This window comes from Anopheles stephensi, chromosome 3 (assembly GCF_013141755.1).
Source record: "Anopheles stephensi strain Indian chromosome 3, UCI_ANSTEP_V1.0, whole genome shotgun sequence".
Lineage (NCBI taxonomy): Eukaryota > Metazoa > Arthropoda > Insecta > Diptera > Culicidae > Anopheles > Anopheles stephensi.
The window spans coordinates 60,010,051-60,031,106 of record NC_050203.1 but is presented as its reverse complement, the minus strand read 5'-3'; the positions used below and the strand labels follow the sequence as shown (position 1 = coordinate 60,031,106).

The 21,056-nt window shown below is 47.6% G+C and overlaps 3 protein-coding genes across 7 annotated transcripts; 2 read left to right on the top strand and 1 right to left on the bottom strand.

The window, feature by feature from the left end:
• Positions 1-212: 212 nt before the first annotated feature.
• LOC118512026 (DNA topoisomerase 2) lies at positions 213-7,546 on the bottom strand. 4 transcript variants are annotated; one of them, XR_004906221.1, is made up of 7 exons: positions 7,212-7,430; positions 6,731-6,982; positions 2,029-6,054; positions 1,818-1,943; positions 1,352-1,648; positions 999-1,246; positions 213-745 (listed from the first exon to the last, which is right to left on the bottom strand). XR_004906221.1 is itself a non-coding variant. In XM_036055813.1 (6 exons), the coding sequence occupies exons 2-6, from the start codon at positions 6,743-6,745 to the stop codon at positions 1,166-1,168; spliced, it is 4,545 nt and encodes a 1,514-aa protein (XP_035911706.1). In that variant the 5' UTR covers positions 6,746-6,982; positions 7,444-7,546; the 3' UTR covers positions 213-1,165. The 4 variants fall into 4 exon arrangements, 3 of the variants coding, with proteins under 3 accessions (XP_035911706.1, XP_035911707.1, XP_035911705.1); XM_036055813.1 differs by lacking the exon at positions 7,212-7,430 and adding an exon at positions 7,444-7,546 and having other exon boundaries at positions 213-1,246; XM_036055814.1 differs by having other exon boundaries at positions 213-1,246; positions 6,731-7,003.
• Positions 7,547-8,071: 525 nt separating this feature from the next.
• Positions 8,072-10,628, top strand: LOC118513292 (putative cyclin-dependent serine/threonine-protein kinase DDB_G0272797/DDB_G0274007). Of its 2 annotated transcripts, none has more exons than XM_036058866.1 (3): positions 8,072-8,621; positions 9,015-9,381; positions 9,544-10,621. In XM_036058866.1, the coding sequence occupies exons 1-3, from the start codon at positions 8,605-8,607 to the stop codon at positions 9,691-9,693; spliced, it is 534 nt and encodes a 177-aa protein (XP_035914759.1). In that variant the 5' UTR covers positions 8,072-8,604; the 3' UTR covers positions 9,694-10,621. The 2 variants fall into 2 exon arrangements, with proteins under 2 accessions (XP_035914759.1, XP_035914758.1); XM_036058865.1 differs by lacking the exon at positions 8,072-8,621 and adding an exon at positions 8,715-8,934 and having other exon boundaries at positions 9,544-10,628.
• Positions 10,629-11,662: 1,034 nt separating this feature from the next.
• Positions 11,663-18,059, top strand: LOC118513228 (E3 ubiquitin-protein ligase CHIP). Its single transcript, XM_036058762.1, has 5 exons — positions 11,663-12,321; positions 15,939-16,279; positions 16,358-16,463; positions 16,527-16,583; positions 16,655-18,059. The coding sequence occupies exons 1-5, from the start codon at positions 12,202-12,204 to the stop codon at positions 16,895-16,897; spliced, it is 867 nt and encodes a 288-aa protein (XP_035914655.1). The 5' UTR covers positions 11,663-12,201; the 3' UTR covers positions 16,898-18,059.
• Positions 18,060-21,056: the final 2,997 nt, after the last annotated feature.

Below are 21,056 nucleotides of genomic sequence, written 5' to 3'. Positions count from 1 at the left end.
TAAGAGCCAATGAACGTGTGCTGGATCTTCTAGGTGTTCCTGACAGCTCCCGGATTTCTGGCCCATTCACGGCGGAAGCGAAGAATAGGCCGGATAGGTTTCTTTTTACGTCCAACAAAAGCTGCTTGATAAATTCCGAGGAGTCGAATAAACGTTCTCAACCTGAGGTTACCCCTAGGAATAGTAATTTCCAAGGCCACGACGCACCCGGGTACAAAGTATATACAGGTTGGATTTATTTTGTGTAATGGAATCGAAACGAAAAGTGGATCTTCTTAGTGTGCTTGTGTGTGTGTGTGGAAAGTACTTAAATAATTCAGCTCTTGTTTTGCTATGATTGGTTGTAACAGAGCTCTTGGTAGGATATATCGGTGGTGTGATCGCTTCTGATCGTACCACTCTACTCTGCACGTGCCGTAGCACCGTACGTTAGGTAAGTGTGATCCTAGGTGCTAACATTGTACTTATCCGCTTAATCGGTAATATATATATTTATAGATGGTTTTGCAAGTTAAGAGTAAAACACCTCTATTCCTAACGCTCAAACTGCCTCTCCTCTCGTCCGATTTCCATGCTTGTTCATGCTTTATTTAATGGATTCGTGCAGCAGAGGGGTGTCGGTGTCTTTCGTTACAATTCTATTCGCTGTAACATCGCCCGAGCAGCTGCTGGTGTGTTGTGGAAGAGAAGTAGCGCTCGAAACGGGCTAGATTTTGCGTTCCTGTGTTGCGGGTGTTTACTAAAACTAACAGAGAGAAATGGGATAAGAATGTATGTAGTTCGCTCCTGCTGCTGCTGCCGCTGCTGCATCCTTTTCCCACAACAATCTAAACCATACCTAGCACTAGAGCTACATTGCAAGTGAGAGAGACATACATTACACAAAACACGCCACAAATCTAGCATCATTCCGCTTTAATACTTTCTCCATCGCTTACCGTTGTTAGATGGGTGTAAACCACAAATACATATGTTGCCTTACCACTAAGGGGCCTTACCAGCTGCTGCTGCTGCTGCTGCTGCTGCCGTGCATACATATACATGCTGATCGGCATTCGCTCAGCCCCAAATTCGCTTCCTCCCACACGTAAGTAAGTAGTTTTTGCTTGCATTTAGGCGTGGTCAATAGGACACTAACTTGGCACTTGGCAGTGCGGGCGCGCGCTTAGTAGTCCGAATCATCGTCATCATCGATCACAGGAGAATCTTCATCCTCGGAGCCTTCGACGATCTTCTTCTTTGTTTTCTAAATCGAAAAGGAAACATTGTCGTTTTGGTTAGTGTAAATCGTACCTCGCGCGACAGTGGGCTAATAAAGGTTTAAAAAAAAAACGGCCAAACAACAACTCACCTTGACGGGCTTTTCCGCTTCACTGTCCTGGCTACTGTCGGCTGCCTTTCGGCCACGCTTTGTGCCGCCAGCCGCCTTCGGTCCTAGGACTCGCTTTTTCACCGGGCCGGGCTTCTTTATCGGCGACGAATCGCTATCATCCAGATCGATCGGTGCGGACGATTGCTGCACCTCCTCCACTTCACTGTCGGCGTTCGAGCGACCTTCCGGATTGTTGGCGAACATTTCGTCGTCCGACCGGTTGAAGTCATCGTCGTCGTCGTCCTCTCCGTCATTCATTACGGAGTAGTTGACCTTCTGTAGTGTGCAGAGGGGAAAAAGAATAGATGCAATCATTCAATCAGTAGCAGCAACCAGCAGGCATCAGGTACACGACGAGGGCTTATTTGTACTTTCACGGCCAGGACCTTTCAGGCGGGGGTCGATTGACACCACCATAGTGTTAAGCGCTGTGTTGTCTGCTTACCTTTGCGGCGGCCGCACGACGTCCAGTTTTTTCGCGTGTCGGAACGTTCACCGGCGGTGCGAAATCATCACCGCTCATGTCGGATTTAAACGCATCTTCTTCATCCGACGATTGGTTCTTCTTTTTCTGTCCGAAACAAAGCAAGTAGGAAAAAAAATCCGTTAAAGCTACGTTTGATGCCCATTTTTTTGGCCACCAATCCCCAACTTACCCGTCCCCGTTTGCCCTTCTCGGCTGGCGATCCCTTCTCCTTCTTCACCCGCGGTGCCTTCGGTGCTTTCGGTTCCTTCGGCTCCTTCTTGACGCGCGGTTTCGGCTTCGGTTTCTCACCGCCCGGTGCCGCCGCCCCATCGACCAGCGCATCAAACTCGTCCAGCTCTCCGGTACCACCCTCCCCGCCGTTCTCGCCCGGTTCCTTCTTCTCCTTCTTCACCTTCACCGATGCGGCCTTTTCGAACTTTTTCACCATTTCCTCCGAGATGCGGAACTTGACCGCTTCCGCATCCATGCTCGGTTTCGTGTCGTCGATGGCGGTCTTCCGTCCGGTCGCTACTTTACGTCCCGACGGACCGACCTTGCTTGCGGCACCCTTCATTTTCTTCTCCGTGCTGATCGCATCCAGCCGCTCCTTCTCCTCGAACTCGTCCAGCTTGCGGGACAGCACATCCAAATCATCGTTCCACAGCATCTCGGGCGTCTTCGCCTGCAGGGCCTTCAGTTCGGACAGCTTCTGATCGCGCTGCTTGAGAATTTCGTTCTTCCGCTCCTCGGTCAGCATCCACATGGACATGCCGAGCAGATAGTTGAACTTCTTCACGTCGGTCAGCCTCTGGAACGCTTTCTCCGGATCGACCGGACCCTTGGCGCCCTTGGCCGACGATTTGCCCGGCTTCACGTCCTCCTGCTCTTCCTCTTCGGCCTCACCGTCCTCCTCCTCGCCCTCCTCGTCGTTCGCCTTGACGCGGCGCTTCCACTCCTGGATCGGATCCGCCCGGTAGCCGCGCTTGATCAGCTCGTCAATCAGCAGCTTGCGCTTCTTGTTCTCCACCACCAGCGTGCCACTGCACTTCTCCATAATGAAGCGCGCCTTATCCGACAGACTGTCCGCCTCGGCCTGCAACATACCGAGCAAATAGGTCCGCCGCTTGCCGTAATACTCGAGCCGGATCGTGTAAAACTCGGCGAAAATGTCATTCGCGTGCGTGTAGCGGCGCAGATAGTTCTTATCGTCGAACGCGTGCATGGTGGACGTCGTGAGCGAACTGGTCAGCTTGAACACCCGATGGAAGCCGCCCTCCTCCGCGTACAGCTTTTCGTACTCGCCCGGCAGGAACGAGATGACGAACCGCACCGTCGTGTCCGTGTTGTACTCCCGGTACTCCGAAATGACGGGCTTCAGCTTTTCCGACCCGTGCAGCAACACCTCCAGCACGTTCTCCTTGTACGTTTGCGTCCAGGTGCCGATGGGCAGTTCGGAAATCTCAATCTTCTGATTATCCAACAGCCCAACGTTGCCCGCCGTAATGTACCGCTGCGCACCGACCGACTCAATGACGCCCTGGAAATTTTTGTACCACGGGTTCAGCACCTTCGGTTCCTGCCCGTTCAGCATGCGCCGAATGTTGGCAATGACGTCGCGCGGATTGTGGTTCGGGATTTTCGTCGACCACCCGGTACCGATACCCTCCGCACCGTTGATCAGCAGCATCGGAATGATGGGCAAATACCACACCGGTTCGATGCGCTGATTGTCCTCGAACTGGTACTCGAGCAGCGGATCGTCCAGCGGGTGAAAGATGTGGCGCGTCAGCACCGACATCATGGTGAAGATGTACCTCGGGCTGGCACTATCCTTTCCGCCGGTCAGGCGCGTACCAAACTGGCCGCCCGGATACAGCAGGTTGATGTTGTTGCTGCCGACGTAATTCTGCGCCAGGTTGATGATGGTGGAGCAGAGCGACTGCTCACCGTGATGGTACGCCGACTTTTCTGCCACCGATCCAGCCAGCTGGGCCACCTTCACCTCGCGCTTATCGTCACGCTTGAAGCACGTAAACATTACCTTCCGCTGGCCCGGCTTCAACCCATCCAGCATGCACGGAATCGAGCGAATGTTGTCCGAGTTGGAGAACAGCACCAGCTCGAGATTGACGAAATCCTTGTAGGAAATCTCGCGCGTCGATTTCGTGTACAGGTAGCGCTCCTGCAGTCCGACCTGCTTCCGATGCCGGCACTCTTCCATGTGCGCCGTCAGCCAGTCTTTGCGCTGTTCGATCGCTTTCTTCGAGAACGCCAGCAGAATGGCGTCATCGTCACCGGTATCCTCGTAGCGGAACAGAATCCGATGGCGTTCCATGTTCTGGAAGTATTCCTTCGCCTCCTTCGAGGTGGACGTACCCAAACCCTTGTAGTACTTGATGTTGTACGTGTGCGCGTTCGGTGTGTCCGCCTTCCACTCCTCAAACTCGGGCAGCGAGAAGAAGGACAGCTCTTCGCCATTCTTTTTCGACGCCTTCACGATGGGCGTAATAAACTCCTCGAGGAACGGCAGCCGCAAAAGCTCTGGCCAGTTGGTGTGGATGAAGTTGATCAGCAAACCTTTAATGTGCGAACCGTCCTGATCCTGATCGGTCATGATCATCAGCTTGCCGTACCGGAGCGTCTTCAGGTCCTCGATCGTAAGATACTTCTTCTTGTACTGCAGACCCAAAATCTTGATCAGATTGTTGATTTCGGCATTTTCCAGAATCTGTTTGTGGGTGGCTTCGCGCACGTTCAGCAGCTTACCACGCAACGGAAACACTCCGTACGTGTCGCGTCCGACCACTCCCAACCCGGAAACGGCCAACGTTTTGGCCGAATCTCCCTCCGTAAGGATGAGCGTACAGTTGAGCGAATTGCGCGTACCGGCGTCGTTGGCGTCTTCCAGCTTCGGAATGCCCTTGATCTTGGACTTCTTCGAGCCGGAAGTTTTGGCAAGATCGGTTTGCGCTTTAAATTTGGCCCACTGCAGCACCGACTCGACGATACCGCTCTTCGATACGGCCCCAATAAACTTATCCGACAGGGTAAACTTCGTACCGAAGCTCTTCGCCTGCAGCGTCATGTTTTCCTTCGTCTGCGAGTCGAACGTCGGGTTCACGATCAGACAGTTGATGAAGACCCACATGTGGTTCTTCACCTGGAATGGTTTAATCGTAACGCCGCCCTTGTTCTTCTTCTTCAGCACCTCGATCAGCTGCTTCACGACCATATCCGCCACATAGTCCACATGGCGACCACCCTTCGTCGTGGCAATCGAGTTAACGAACGACACTTGCTGGAACCCACGCTCCGAAATGGCAACGGCAATCTCCCACCGATCGTTAACTGCTTCGTAGCAGATCTTCACCTGCCCGCCCACCTCGTCGGTGTTATCCCGCAGGTAAAGATCGACGTAATCCTTGAACGTCTTCACCGGGACCCGCTGACCGTTGAGAAACACCGTCACGCCGCGCGTCGACGCCGCCACATCGTAGGCTCGGCGGGACAGCAGACCGACAATGTCATCGTCCAGCTTTTCCAGCTTAAACTTGGAAAGATCGGGCGTAAACGTAATTTTCGTGTAGTCTTCGCCGAAATAGTCTTCCTTAATCTTCGGCTCGGTCACCTTCGACATGTTATCGGCCCAGGTCTGTTTGAAGCACTTCTTGTACTGCTTCGAGGCCGTCTCGACCGTAAACTTGGTGCTGAAAATGTTGCACAGCTTCGCACCGTACCCGTTCCGGCCGCCGGTCACCTTTTCCTCGTCGTCGTCGTAGTTCGATGACGTGAGCAGATGGCCAAAGATCATCGTCGGAACGAACATTTTTTCATCCTTGTGCATTACCACCGGTATGCCCTTTCCATCGTTCCATACCGAGATCGTGTTCGTTTCCTGATTGATCTCCACCTTGATGACGCTCATCTTCGCATCACGCTGCTTGTTGTCGGCCGCGTTTACCAGAATCTCGTCGAAGATCTTGTACAGGCCTGGCACGTACGTGATGTCACGCTGGACCATCTTTTTGGCCTCCTTGTCGAACACCCACATCGGTTCCTTCACCATCTCGACCGAACCGATGTACGTGTCCGGTCGGAGCAGGATATGTTCCAGTTGCGTTTTTTTCTGGTAAATCTTTTCGATCGATTTACCACCGATTTTGGGGCTGGACGTAGCAGCCGCCGGTGAGCCATTCTGCTGTTTGGCAAACATTGACTAAAATAAAATGGTATAAAAATAAGCTTAAGTAATTTTCAGTGCTAGAAACATAAATAATTGGACGATAAAATTACGTACAACCATAATTAAAACTATTGCCTAGTTCTATGTTTAGCGTACATAAAAGCAGATGAATAAACCAGTGTTTCCTCTTGTACTTATGCTTTTCACTTCTGCATCGCCACTGTACCAACAGCAAAATTCGAGAAGCCGCCTCATCAAAGCATCCGTTTGCTTGAGAGCGTAGTTGTTTTTGCACCGGCACATCGTGCCATCTCGCTCGCACTTCCTTTACTTCGGGACCTGATAGAACGGGACAGCAACACGCACCGACAGACCGCGTCAAACACAAAAATGGCGGCTAAGGCAAATTCCACCGCAAAACTGAATCGTACTACTGGAACACAACAATCGTTCGGGGCTCATTTGCTATGTTTTCCAAATATCCTGTGCTTTGAGCATCCGTAAGAACTATACAAAAACGTTCTACATAACACACACACTTAGCAAGGGAATATTATCCAAGCGACGAAAAAAAATCATAAAATTTATAAAGCTCCTACAAGTTGTAGCTAAGTGCATGAAGTCTTTGCCGGTTAATCCCTATTCTCACCACATAGAATCATTGTAAATGATTCAACTACTTAAAATGGAACCTTTTTTTCCTACTTACCCGAATGTCAGTCATGGTGGTGGCGTTTCTTCCAAGCAGCAGATCCGGCAATTGTCTTCCTGTACCCGTGAAGTAGGCTTAGCTTTCGAAGCGCACGAAACGGCGGCACTTTGTAGCGAGATGATGCGTCGTCGGGGTTGTCCCCAGCCAGAACAGAATTGTAGGACGAAACACACACGGCAAATTGCTCTTTCTCACTTCTATTGCTTTGGCAAATGCCTCGCGAACAATATCACGCACACACGCACGAACCTGTAGGTTAGGAGAAGATTGCTAGCCCTTATTAGTGTGACGCTGAAAAACACTGAACACAATATTGTGGATAGCGACTGCGGTGCACAGCAAAAGCACAAACGCGCACACAACTTTACAACGCTTTGTCGCTGCTGATGATGGTCGCCCGCACCCGGCAAAATTAAGAAGCGGCTTTTTTTCTTGCCAAAAGTGCTTTGCTTAGCCAGCCTCTTGCGCGCCTGCTTACCTGTGGGAGATCTAGTGTGCGAATGAGAAGAATTTGTTGGCCTGAACGGACAAACACAACAGCTGCACTTTCGTACGCGATGACGCCGACAGTGCAAAAGAGCGCGTGCCGGGAGAAAAACTTTGTCTCTACCTGTCAAAGCGCGCGGCCGGTAACGTATTGGCAAATGCTTTGTTTGCTGGCGAATTTGCTTCAAATGTAAAAAGTGTGCGCTACTCTTCACTTTCCTTACCACTTTTTAACGGCATTTCATGTAATGATGCGAGAAAACTGTTGAGACGTTCCGATTCACCCCGCTTCGATACGAGAATCGAAACCGTTCCCAAAATTGGCGTTGTTTTGAATCGGAATTTGAATGTACCGACATGTCAAATTTAGACGACCCAAATAGCAAAAGGCTTAAACCTTATTTAACAGGACATTTGGGTTAGAAAAGGGCCTTTTAAAAAAATAACGTTGGATTTAATTCTTTTGTTTGAGAAAGCGTGATTTACCAATTTTTTTTATAAGCGCTCATAATCTTTCACATAATCTTTCACCGACTCTAGAAGTTTACAATCAATCGTAAACATTTTCAAAAGAACAGTAACAAAACAGACCTCGATGTCTGCCGATGACTCAACCCCTGACGAGCAATAATTCCAGAAAGGGATTGATTTCGCATCATTGGTCCACTCTCGTATAAAGAGTTCATAATAACACATTCTCCATTACATATAGTATAAAGTTTTTAGCATTTAGCAACTATATTCCACACATACAAAAAAGGCGTTCGAAAATATAGACTGTGGCATTCCTGCTACTCGAAAACAAAAGCCTGTTGGACTGAACTGTACTCGAATGCCGCGGATCTGCTCGACTAAGCAGCCTCCTGTCAAAACAAAGAAATAAAATAGAAAAGAGGTGAAATTTTATTTTCGTTTTCTGTTTTACCCTCAAAAGTAAAAAGGCCAAAATCAGGTAGGAATCAACGGCAAAACAACGAATCTCTCCGTTTGGAAGGCATCCTGGTACCTGTCGGTGTGCTGGCGGCCGTCGCTTGCATTGCTCGCATTCCGTGCCCATATTCCAAACCAAAAACACAAACAAACTTCCCGTCGTCCCGTACCGAAAGTTAGCAGCAGCAGCAGCAGCAGGAGCCCCCATATTCAGCCTCATCGCATCGTCATCGCATCGGAAAACTCATCCGTGAAAGGGTGAAGCGCGCGGAGGTTCCGGGAGCAGCAGGAAGAAAGCCACTTTCGTGTTTGGGTATCGTTCGTTCGCGGAGTACTTTGTTAGTCAGCGTCTTGTTACAAAAAAGCGGAAACAGCCACTCGGTTCAGCTGATAGGGCGCAGAGTGCTAGTGCTTGGTGGCATCGTCATCCGAGATTCGCTAAAATCGACAAAGCAATGGATCGAAATATGGGGTAAGTGTGTACCGCCAAGTGCCCGTGCCTATGCTGGTGCCGTTTGTGTGAAAGAGTGCGCCCGTGTACGTGGTTGAGCAAGACGCAAATAGTATGGCCGATGGAAACGGCTCCTGGAATGCACTTCCGCATACGTTGGCAGCAGCGAAAAACAATGAACGCTGCAATGCTTCTCGTCCGCACAATATGATGTCGCTCGAGGTGTCCCAATGTGTATGAGTGCGTGTGTGCGTTTGCATTGTGTATATGACCTTGCGCCCGTAACGTTGTGTACGCTTTGGCCGTTTGTGTATTTTCCCCCCTTTTTCGACGGGTCCGTTTTGTCGATTTGTTTACGATTGATAATTAACAAACGTCTTGCTATCCCGTTCCCCCCCCCACCTTGTTTCACAGACGGCAAGGCCCGATGTCCATGTCACCGGGGGTGATGCGAAGACCGGGCGGAATGTCCAGCAGCAGGGACATGCATCAACAGAATCACTCATCCTACCAAACACAGCAGAATCTGGTATCGGCGACAGCCGGTGGAATGATGAACAATGGGGGCGATCGCAACGGACCCCCACCACCGTCATCGGCTGCGTCCAGTTCAATGATGCACCCGATGCACTCGATGCAGCAAAATCATCCACAGCAGCAGCAGCAGCAGCAGCAGCAGCAGCAGCAGCAGCAACAGTTGCACCAACCGCCGACAGCCCAACCGATCCAACATTCGCAACATGACGAGCTCATTCGATACATAAATGAGGCATGGAATAGTGTAAGTAGCGCGGTTTTTTGTACCGAGCACCTGAAATGAGGTCAACTATGGCACTCGCAACGTCGGATGCTTTCACTTTCGCTGCCCCGAGTGCCTCGGTTTGGGGTTGCTCGCTTTACGGAAAACTGATTTCTAAACAATATTTCTCCCACCTCATTGTAGATAACTACCGACAAGAGCCAGAAAGCGCCAGTATTCTACAAGAGCGTATCTGAGCCACGATTGTCCGGATTCACACCATTCGATCTGGAGCGCTGGTGGGGACAGCGGATGGTGCATCACCTCAACATCGGTTCCCACGGACACCAGTGAGCTGCGGGGTGGAAGAAGCAAAGCACGCGCCAGATCGCTCACCCGGTTCGTGGGCCATCGCCATCCACCACCTTTCCATCTTACATTTCCGATTTTTTTTCACATGTTTAGTACTACCAACCAAGCAGAAGGGATACCACCATTATTATGTTACCATCCCGAAAAAAAGAAGTAAATGTTGCACAGCATATTTTGCCGTCTATCCTTTAGATTGCTTCACCCTTCTTTTGCGACCAATAATCCATACGCTACACCTTTTTGTTACGTTGATTTCTTTAAAGAACAGTTTACAGTTTCCTTAAAAGGCTTGCGTTTACGCTCTTGTATGTAAGCAAAAACGATGGCTGCACGATGGAGAACCATGAACCGGTGGGCCGGCGGGTGATCGTAGGCAGATAGGGTAAGCTACGGAGGGTGGAAGAAGATAAAGAAAGAGCGGGCAGTACGCCAAATGATTCGTATTTGACAGAGGAATACAATATTGCGCAAGCAGCTGGTTGAGCGATTGATTGCAACACGCCGATTGCCAGCGTCGATGGAGTTTATTATAGGCAAATGCAATGCAATTATTTCCAAACTTCATTTAACCCATTGCGGGGAGGCGAATAGTTCCTCCGAGATGCAGGTAGTGCGGCGAGAAACACGATATAGCACGAAATGATCATTTTGTTTTACTCTGTTTTATCCTCTATCCTAGAAGAATTTGTACTGTCGCCGACAAAAACAAAGCAAAATCAATAGACACAACGCCGTTTACAGTTTGCAGAAAACCACACAAAACACAAACAAACGAACAAACAGGAAATGATAACGAAACAAAAACCGTGTGTAATATGAATTCCTTCGTAATTTAAGGTCAGACAGCGAATGCTTGTTGAACGGCGGCGGGATTGGCACTGTAATAAAATATCATTTGAAAAAAGGTGAAGTGAGAATGGCAGTCTTTGGCTACTAACAGATCTCGTTGTCCGAAACACCTAATCGATCATAGGGACTTGCCTACCGGAGAGAATCTTCATCCGAAAGCGCCCTTATCCTGGGATTATTGGCTCTCCACCACAGACTTACTGAAGTCTCGAAATAGGCCACTGGAAGATTATCTGTTTTTGGAATTCAACTTTTAGCTCCACAAATCTGCTAATGTGAAGAACCTTTAAAATTTTTTTAACCATGATGGGAAAGCTAAGGCCGTATTAGACTAGTATTAGGCTAGTATTAGACTTCTAGCGTTTTACATTAATAGATTTCTTGTTCTAGTGCGGTCCGTTTGCTGGTTGACCTACCTATAAAGTGATGGTTCGCTGCTGTTCGTGTATGATCTACGGAAATTGACCTCATTGTTGGTTGTCGTTCACAGAATCTTTGTCTTCTTGCCTAAATGCAGCAATTTGAAGAAATGGTTCTCCAAAATTATAACTTATTCGTTTTTTTGGTCCTTCAACCTTGGGAGATCTAGGCTGGTCATTTTTGACTTCTTTGTCTTGACGTAATCCGCATCTGGGGGTCCGGATAAGATTGGAATTCCGTTCCTGCGTGCCGTGAAAACCTGGCACTGTTATCATCGAGCTACCTTTATTAGCTGAAGATCCGAAATGGAATAACAATACGAGTAAATCATGATTTTTTTTAAATGTTTTTACAACCACTAAATATGAAAAGAAACTATAAGATCGCAATCTGATCAGTAATCTGACCGAATCCTGTTTTCTCATCTCTTTATAGTCCGATGTATAATAATATAGGAACAAGATGGTATTGACTAGTGGAGTTATCCCGGTTTTTCATTTTTAACCAATTACACGCAAATTCCGACACAATTCCGTCGCTTTGCCAGTAACGGTACGGTCGTTTCCAGTACACCCTGTGTATGAAATACAACAACTGTCGATCTGAATCAATCACTGTAAACGCGCTTCTCAAACAGACGCAAATGACAGCTGTCACCTTGCAGCGCATAAAGAAAATACATTGAAAAAAAAAGATCAGGCGAAACATTCCATTTGTTGTTGTGTTCCGAAGAAAATCAGTCTGAAGGAGGTCGAAAAATGAATATAGGAATATCAAATTAATTTGCTTCTATGCTGCTGGAATAACTCGCGCCTTACCGTGCGTGTGTGTCTGTGTGTGCGTTTTGTGCATAATTAGCAGTGATCATTTGTGTGAGACGAGTGAGAGCATATTTGCATATCTACACCACCCCAGATTGTTCCGTTTTTGGGTCGCTGTGTGTCAATCAAAACAATTTGAGCTGCCACCTTTCGTTTGCCCAGCTGCAGCTTGGAATGTGCGGTTTCTAAGTTCGTGTATTTCTTGCTGAAGGAAAACCTGTGCTTGTGCGTGTGTGTGTGCATTGATGTTGTGGATCTGGTGCCAAGGATTCCACAATCGATGCCTGTGTTGATCAGACTAGAAGTCCAGAAACCCACCACTAATTAGGGGTACACCCGTTGCCCGAGATAGAAAAAAAAACGTACGTATTTCGCCAAGCATAAACCCAACCGAAAAACCATGAGCAAACATATGTACACAACGGCCAATCTGTCGGACGTAGAGCTGAAGGACCAAGGAAATCGTCTGTTCTCCGCACGGAAGTATGACGATGCGGTCAATCTCTACACAAAAGCGATCGTAAGTATTGCACCATCATCATCATTATCATTATAATCATTTGCTTCTGCTGTGATGCAACTGTTCAAAGTCCTTCCATCTTCTGCAGTGTCAATATTTGGTTCAAAACATCATGTACCTGGAACAGAACATTACGGGCTATGGGGGCCCACTTTTTCACCCTGTCTACTACTGCTGTACACCTGAGCCTGGGGTTACCCGTGCATATCACACTCCGATGCACTCTGATGTCAATAATCTGTCCGTCGGTAACACTTTAGGCGTTGTTGCTGTTTTTTCCTTTCTCAACTGATAACGTTGTTGCCTTTTCAACCGGCAATGGTGCAATACGATTTAGGCACGAAACCTGATTGTTATCCTGGTCGTGTTGGCATGTCGTGCGTCTCGGATGATGGCGCCCCGGGAGAACAGCGTTTTTGTAGGGATAGTCCCGGGTTCCGTTTTCTGACGCGTACCAAACCAAACGTAAGCGGAGTAGGCTTTTAACCCATTTCAAGGTTATCGTTTTATCGATAAGATTCTGTTCTGGCTCCATAACGATGCCAACGGAACGATGCGGGATGGTTGTTTTGTGTGTACGCGGTCGTAAAGTAGTATACGCAGTGTTGGGAGCAACGGAATCATTTTGCTTGCGTTTTGAATCGTTTTGGCCACCCAAACTGAACAGGTAGGGCGGTTGGATTTACAAACCCAGCAGACAGAAGCACAAGGTGTTGCACTTAGAATTTTTTTGGAATAATTTGATAACCGTAGCACCTAAGCAAGCTATTAGAGACAGGATAGACCTTTAAAAATGTCACCAGAAATACCACCTAAAACATAAGAATATAAGAACCTAAAAACGTCTCTTTAAATTAATTGAAATACCCTGTAGAGTACGAAAATGTGATCGGCTTTTTTGTTAATTCATGAAGAACGGCCTGGCCGTATTGCTCCAGTGTGATCGGTTGTAGCGATAGAATTTATTGCTTTAGGGTTAATTGTTATTCCATGCATTTGATAGCCTTTCTTGGCTGCGTTAAGAAAGGCCGACCGTTAGCCGACTAATGTTTGGTGAAATTACTTTTAGAACATCACACCGAGTCGTTGTTGTGCCTGTTGTCCGAATAACTTTTTTAACTTATCTTTATCGCACGAAACATAAATAATCGACGGTGGTGTAACCGTCCATCAATATTCGGCACGGCCTTCGAACGAATCGTCCATGCATTTGTTGTTGTTGTGCTGTGTTATATTTAACACCATAATCGCCACATCGGCCACATCCCTCCAACTCCCGTCATGTGCGCACTCGGCCGTACCAGATCGTACCAGAATGCCGTCATGCGAACCTTCCACTGACGTTATTTTGCTGTGACGATTTATGAATGGAACATTAAAACTGGCAAGGGCATAAGCTTTTTGCGTCCGGAGGCGGACCGCTTTCTCCAACAATCCAGACGTGTTTGCTTGCTAATTGGATTGGCAGTCGCTAGTGCCGGCTCGTCTTAGACCACCTTCAGGTGGTAAAATTGTAACTTTTGCTTTGATTGTGGTGCAATATCGAATGGATGGATCGTTCGGCATAAGGCATGAATAGTGCTTTAAAGTCGTCTTTGTTGTCCAACCATTCCGGCGTTGTTGAGGCCGTTCGGAAGCGGTTGGATGATAAAAGAAAAGGCAATGACATCGAACGGAGGTTGTCGTATGTCCGCTTGTCCACCCCTTTTAGACTTCCCGGGCAATGCACATTAATGCAATTCTAGAAGCATTTGTGTGTGTGTGTGTGTGGCACCTGAGCGAACGGAGTGCTGGTTTTGACCTACGCCAATGTGACCAACGCATGTTCCGGGAAGTTCGATACGTATGTCGCACGTGAAGAATGGAATGGGCGCACGTGCGCTATGGGAAGGTATCACATTTCAAATCAACGTCGAATGCTTTTACTGGGTCCTATTTGCTAGCACAGCAATACACAGCAATAAGGGATCTTGCCTTATCCTTATCCTTAGGCTTCGAGCCGCTCGTTTTGTGACAGCAATTTTCTATTCTTTCATGTATTTCGACCAACAAACCTTTTCCAGAAAGGGAACATTTGGCTCCTTTCGGTTTGTGATTAATGAGATGTGCAATCTTATCACGTTCCTTCCTATCGTGACCATCCTAACCATCTTCACGATTCAATCGTTGTATATCCAATGTTCAAACATTCGTACAAAATCGCACATTGAAGTGGAAAAGAGTTTTGAATTATAATAAGTCGATTTTTACGTCCGTCTATTCAACATATTCTATTGAAAATTGTAGATTTGATTGATGATGACTCTTGAAGATCAAAATATATAAAGGTAAACTAATTAATCAGGGTAGTAGCAAGGTAGTCAATCCTGCGTACAGGAACCGCAGACCGGCGCCGTTATTGTCTTTGCCTCTGGACCGCCCAATTCTAACCAACACCCTCCAATCTTGTTGGAGGTAATCCTGGTAATGAACAGTTGAGTTGAAGGTATCCGCCGGTCTCAACCCGTTGAACAATAGCAATACGGCCAGGCCGTTCTTTATGAATAAAAAAAAAACCCGTTGAACAATCTACAGTTTTTGCTCTCCATGTTCATCGTTGTAAACCTAAAGCCCAATGGTCTCTAGGTTCATCCACATGGTACAGAAGATTCTGCATATAGGAGTATGGCTTGACGAGACGCTGTCCTTCAATTCCCATGCCGATTATGTTATCAGCAAGGATCGTTCAGTGATCACTGGGTCTGATCGTTTGGCTATCGTCCGAAATGCATGATCCCCTCTGTCTAAAGTCCCTGTTGGGTTCGATTCTCCCTGGAATACGCGGCAGTAGTCTGGTCTCCCCCTAGCTCAACTGCGATGCCCAGGCTTGAGAGTGTTCAGCGCAAATTTACTCTTGTAGTCTCTATCCAGTCCGTTGCCGCCTTCTTGGGCTAGAGCCGATTGAGGAAAGGCATTTCCATATCCGTACAAGTTTCATTGCAGGCCTCCTGTTAAACGAACTTGATGTGAATCCTTCTTTCTTGTCTGCCATCCTTCTTTACGGTCCATGCCATCGCCTCCGCGATAGACCTCCCCTGTATATCCCACACCCGCTACGGTTCGAACGATCCTCTGCTCTGAGCTCTGTCGGCTTTCAACAGCTGCTATCATCTGTTCGACTATAATGTCCCTCTGTCTCGCTTTCGTGTTCGTCTTCTTGAAGCCTCACTGCCATGCCACCGAATTTTGCCGCCACCCTTGTGATTTCCCTTTAGTGATTAAGATATTTTGTTAAACCATCATTGGCCAATATAATTGGCAAAAATAATGATATAAGTTCAGCGTTGATTTAAAAAATACTCAGTCCAAAGCTAAATCCCAAAAAGAGCTATATTTTCAGCTTGCATTTATTCCAGAAACAAAAATCTACCTTCGGATAACTTAGCGAACTCTAACTGCCGTAAACCCGCTTGCGAAGGTATAGCCAATTTGTAAAACTCGTCTTGACGGTTGGATTTGACCAGCATTAAAGTAATAGAGTCGTGTGCAGAAGTTTTCCAGCCATTTGTGCAGAGTTTGCTAGTCCCAGCCATTGCTATAATAAAATCTTTTTTTTTACCGCCTCTTGATACTTTCAGATCAAAAACTCCACAAATGCCACCTACTTCACCAACCGCGCCCTGTGCCACATCAAAATGAAGCGCTGGGAGACGGCCTGCAGTGACTGCCGGCGTGCCCTCGACATGGACCCGAACCTGGTCAAGGGACACTTTTTCCTCGGCCTAAGCCTGATGGAGCTGGAATCGTTCGACGAAGCGATCAAACATTTGCAACGCGCTCACGATCTCGCCAAGGAGCAGAAGCTCAACTTCGGGGACGACATTGCATCGCAGCTGCGGCTGGCGCGAAAGAAGCGCTGGAACATACAGGAGGAAAAGCGCATCTGTCAGGAGATTGAACTACAAACGTATCTCAATAGGTAATCACTTGCTAGCTAATCACCCTATTACCCGGAAAACGGGATTAATTTGTTCGTTTTTTTTTTCCTCTTCGGTAGACTTATCACGGAAGATATGGAAAATCGTTTAGCTAAGCTGAAGCTGGACGATACGATCAACGAGGAAACGCTCAAGGAAAAGGCTATCGAAATCGAGCGAGAGGGTGTAAGTGTTGTCTGTTATATTTTTCCTCTGTCAAAAGTTAATCTCTTCTTTAACATTGTACAGGAAAACCATATGACTGAATTAAACAATCTGTTTGCTAAGGTGGACGACCGGAGACGGGTACGTAGGGATGAAGCGGTTGTATTCGATTCTGTCCATTAATTGGCCGTCTCTATCTCCTTCACTTTCAGAAACGAGAAGTACCTGATTACCTCTGCGGCAAGATCAGCTTCGAGCTGCTAGTAGACCCCGTAATCACACCATCCGGTATGACGTACGAGCGGAAGGACATCGAGGAGCATCTGCAGCGGGTCGGCCATTTCGATCCGGTTACGCGCGTGAAGCTTACCCAGGATCAGCTCATATCGAACTACTCGATGAAGGAGGTGGTCGATGCGTTCCTACAGGAGAACGAGTGGGCACTGGACTATTAGTAAGAGCGTGGACGTGGACGTCTATCTAGCAAGGGGGAAAGGGCTTGTTAGTCAAGCGTACGGCCGACGATGGCGATAGAAATGAAGTAGAAGAAATAGAAGAAGAAGAAGAAGCGATACGATCGACAGAAGGAACGGGTGTACGAAAGGAAAACTGTAAGTACGTAGCACTGTATTAAGCGTGTCCCGTTCGCTCCTAGTACGATTCTCCAGGGTTTTGGATTTGTGGTTAGTTGAAGTTTAAGAAACAAAAAATGGATTGTATTATCACCCCCTAGAAGAAGAAAAACAGCGATCCTGGTGTGTTGCAGCAACTAAGCTCTGCGAAAGCAAGTTCAAGAGGTACCTTGAAGGACCGCTTCCTCTGAGTTAGGCTCTCGAGAAGTGTGTCTTTTTAAGCGCCCCGTTAACACTAGCAGGAACCTAAAAAAATAGAAAAGAAAACCAACTTCCCTCCAATCTCTTTCCCCCCCAGCGTACGTTCTTCTGGCCGAGCGCTTCTTTTCGATGTGATTTAAGTTAGGGACGATTAAGTTGTTAGATATGTAACGTATGTAAAGATTTCGGCGCCAAGTAGTCAACGGGCGTTTGGTTCGAATTTTTTCACTGCTGGCGAAGGAAGGAAGCCAGGCAGTGATGAGATGAAGGGCGTAGCACAGCAAATAGGCAACATAACTCTTAGCTCCTTAACCGTGGGGACAACACTACGCGGTCTGTTTGTGATAAGCTACCCCATTTTGAGATCCCTACCGATAGTATATGTTTATCAGAACTAGGTAAAAACCCCACAGCTATCAGGTAAATGTAAAAACAGAAGTCCCCCCTCCGGAATCTGTTTCGAATATTGCTGTTGGCATTTGTGCTGCCCAAAAAGAACAAAAAAAAAACAGAAAATCCCCTTTTAAGTTTTCAAACTCTATTACACTTCAATGAGCTATAGCATACTCGTTACAAGCAATATAATATTATTTAACCATTTTAGTAAGACAACTTAGAGCGGGGCAGCCTGTTAAACATATCGGTTTCCGTTCTCCTAGCCCTTGCACATTTCAATCCGGCTTTTTGGAAATTTTATTGTTGTAAAGTGGTTGTTAATGCTGGCCCGATTAGAAGAATTTGTTTTGAAATAAATTTTCCATACCCACCACCATCGGTAACGAAATATGGGCGAGTTAGTTATATACGGGTAAGATCTCTGCCGACCAGGGTTTAATGGTAAAACTGGGAACAGACTTCCGGTTATTGAACAGTGCTCCGCTGATGTGGGTTTCCCAGTTGTCTAGATGGTACAAGCGGTTTCCCAAGCTATGCTCTTTACTAGGCACTACTCCTTATGACTAATAACTCAATTAATTGATATGAACCACCCTTGGTGATAGAACTCTTATTACTTTCTTACTTACTTATCAGGCGCTACAACCGCATCGCGGTCTTGGCCTGCTGTAACAATCCTCGATTCCGCTCACGGTTTAACGTCGCATCAACGCTCAAATCGCATCATCTCAAATCGGGCCAACCACACTCCTCCTCTGTTCGTGTGGACGGCCTAAAAAAACTTTACGGGCTGGGTCGTCCGGTGTCATTCTCATGACGTGACCAGCCCACCGGAGCCTGGCGAGTCTGCACGAGTCCTACAGCTCGTCATTAAAGTCCTTCCACACATACGGGGCCAAGAATCCTTCTGAGCATCTTTCTCTCGAACCTAAGAGGGCTTCGTCCGGATTGAACAGAGTCCATGTCTCAGAGGCGTATGTGAGTGACTATAAATGTTCTGTACAATCCCAGCTGCGTCCATCGCGACAGGCATTTTGAGTGGAGAAGTTTCCGAAGGCTGTAGTATGAACATCACCATTGCGCCTAACTCAACATAAATGTTGTTGTCGGTGCTGACTTTCTACCCCAGATAGGTGAAGTTTTGGACAACTTAAAAAGTGCGGTCACCTATCCGTACATCATCCCTGCGTAAATCAGCATTTGTTAGCAGGGCCGCTGGTGGTGCCACCATCATTTTGGTTTTCGCCTCGTTAATCTCCAACCCGAGGTTTTGTGCCGCACGTTCGATCCTTTGATAAGCTTCTGCTACATAGGAAAGCCTCAAACCAATGATGTCTATGTCATCAGCGTATGCCAAGACTCTGGATTGATTTAAAGAAGGTGGTCCCCGAAGTTTCCACCTCCGAGCCACGGATGGCTCTCTCTCTAGCGCCAGATTGAAAAGGAAACAGGCAAGCCCATCTCCCTGGCGCAAGCCCTTGGTGGTAGCAAAGGGCCCTGAGAGTTTTCCATCCAATACTTCACCTGGCATGTGATGTTGGCCATTGGCATTCTTACGAGCCTAGAAAGCTGGTCCGGGTTTCCAAAAGAGCTCATTGCGTCGTACAGTTTTACCCTGGCTATGCTGTCATATGCGGCTTTAAAATCAATGAAGAGATGGCTGGAGTGGAGCTGGTGCTCTGCCATGTTCGACATGTGATCTTGAATGATCTTCAATTCCTACAATAACACGTGGATAGCACGACACAGCAAACATGGAAACTATTCTTCGACTTCGACAGTAGTTTTCTATCTCAAGTCTTAAGATTCGTTCGGTCACAATCTTCAACCGTTCAAGTAATCAGAAGCCGGTTGTTTATTCAGCTGTGCTGAAAATCATCACCATTATTGCCAACTAAAACAAAAATCGACGAAAACAACACTCAGCTCAGTTTCAGATTTTTGGTATATACCTTTATTCCTTTAACTCTACAGCTTATCCATTTCGGTTGGCGATCCAGTTGCCGACAAGCTGGGCACCGATGCGAATAACAGTCCACCAGAAGCGTCCGTTGGGGCTAGCCTTCAGCTCAGCCAACAGTTGCTCGTCCGACTTGGCCTCCGCCGTACCTTCAACCTTCGCTTCATCGCCATTGGCTTGGGCGGTTGCTTCCTCGGGTGCGGGTTGCGGATAGGCCTGGCAGATGCACAGCACCGCGAACAGGGCGAGCAGGATTGCGAATGCGTACTTCATGTTGGATGCTATCGAGTGGTAAGCCTTTCGATCTGATCGTTTCGATTGCCGAGCCCGAGTTTTATACTACCTTTGGCCAGCAAAATGGCCTTCACAGCACGATTGACACAGCAGGCCTAAATGGGACCACCATATGCCGAACCGATACCACGGTTTGTACAGGAGGTTTGTGGCATCTGCACTTTATTGGCACTTTACGTTTCGGAATAGAAAGTTTCCGCATTGCCTGAAATTGACTAAAGGGAATACGCTTGATTGCGCTTGTGTCAAGTCTGCCATTTCTGGCTTGCTAGACCTGATTATGATACCACGTAGTTGGATAGTCAGTCCTCACTAAAGGGGAATACGGTCCGCATGGGATTTAAACCCTGGTCCTGCCGTATGAAGTCCATCTTGTGCGCCAGAGATCATGTGACTTAAATGTGTGCGTTAACATATTCTATATTAATTTACTTATTCTCTACTTACCCTTATCTTAGATATGATGACACCACACGAGACCAAGATAGAGAAGGAACATCTTGTTTGAATGTGCCGAGTGCATCCAGACTCGAAGGGTCGGAGAAGATACAGGGTAACATATTGGAAGGTCATGGTAAAAAGGATAAATAACAGTGGACTTCCTTCAGATACACCTGACCTGACGAGACCTGACGGAGATCGGATGCAGCCGGGGGGTGGAGGAGTGCAGCCATGGACCGAGATTCCTGAAAACTGATTGGACACTAGGCCATGGCTTTTAGACGTGCCCCATAGGAGCAGGCCAAGCAAGAAGAAGAAGTAGACACATTGCTCGATCAAGCCAAGGTATAGCTGTACTGCTCTATCATCAAACGATCATCCATCCAGGCCTCGATAGATCCTTTGCATCGTAGTTGGGTTCTATTACGTTGGAAATTACGTTGCAACGGGTTGATGATGCTGAAACGTAGGCTGAACTTTAAGGACTTGGTCGTCCTGTGCCTTTCCCGTGAAGTGGTCCGATCCCACCAGAGCGCGTCTCTTCTCTCTTCTTGGACTAACGACCTCTTGAAGATCCGTGCTCAATAAAGACCGGCGCCGTTGTCGATTCTTCCACCTAGCCTGGCCTAGCCAAGACTCGCCAGATGCACTGCAGTACTAGAGTACTTCTGCATCCTGCAACCGCTAGCG

Excerpts from the sequence above, each read along its gene's own strand:
- LOC118512026 (XM_036055813.1), bottom strand. Across the intron at positions 1,649-1,817 it reads GTCGTGCGGCCGCCGCAAAG|AAGGTCAACTACTCCGTAAT; the intron begins GTAAGCAGACAA and ends TGCACACTACAG. Across the intron at positions 1,247-1,351 it reads AAGCGGAAAAGCCCGTCAAG|AAAACAAAGAAGAAGATCGT; the intron begins GTGAGTTGTTGT and ends TTTTCGATTTAG.
- LOC118513292 (XM_036058865.1), top strand. The coding sequence starts at position 8,831 with ATGTGTATGAGTGCGTGTGTGCGTTTGCATTGTGTATATGACCTTGCG. Across the intron at positions 8,935-9,014 it reads TTTCCCCCCTTTTTCGACGG|ACGGCAAGGCCCGATGTCCA; the intron begins GTCCGTTTTGTC and ends CTTGTTTCACAG. Across the intron at positions 9,382-9,543 it reads TAAATGAGGCATGGAATAGT|ATAACTACCGACAAGAGCCA; the intron begins GTAAGTAGCGCG and ends ACCTCATTGTAG.
- LOC118513228 (XM_036058762.1), top strand. The coding sequence starts at position 12,202 with ATGAGCAAACATATGTACACAACGGCCAATCTGTCGGACGTAGAGCTG. Across the intron at positions 12,322-15,938 it reads ATCTCTACACAAAAGCGATC|ATCAAAAACTCCACAAATGC; the intron begins GTAAGTATTGCA and ends TGATACTTTCAG. Across the intron at positions 16,584-16,654 it reads AGGTGGACGACCGGAGACGG|AAACGAGAAGTACCTGATTA; the intron begins GTACGTAGGGAT and ends CTTCACTTTCAG.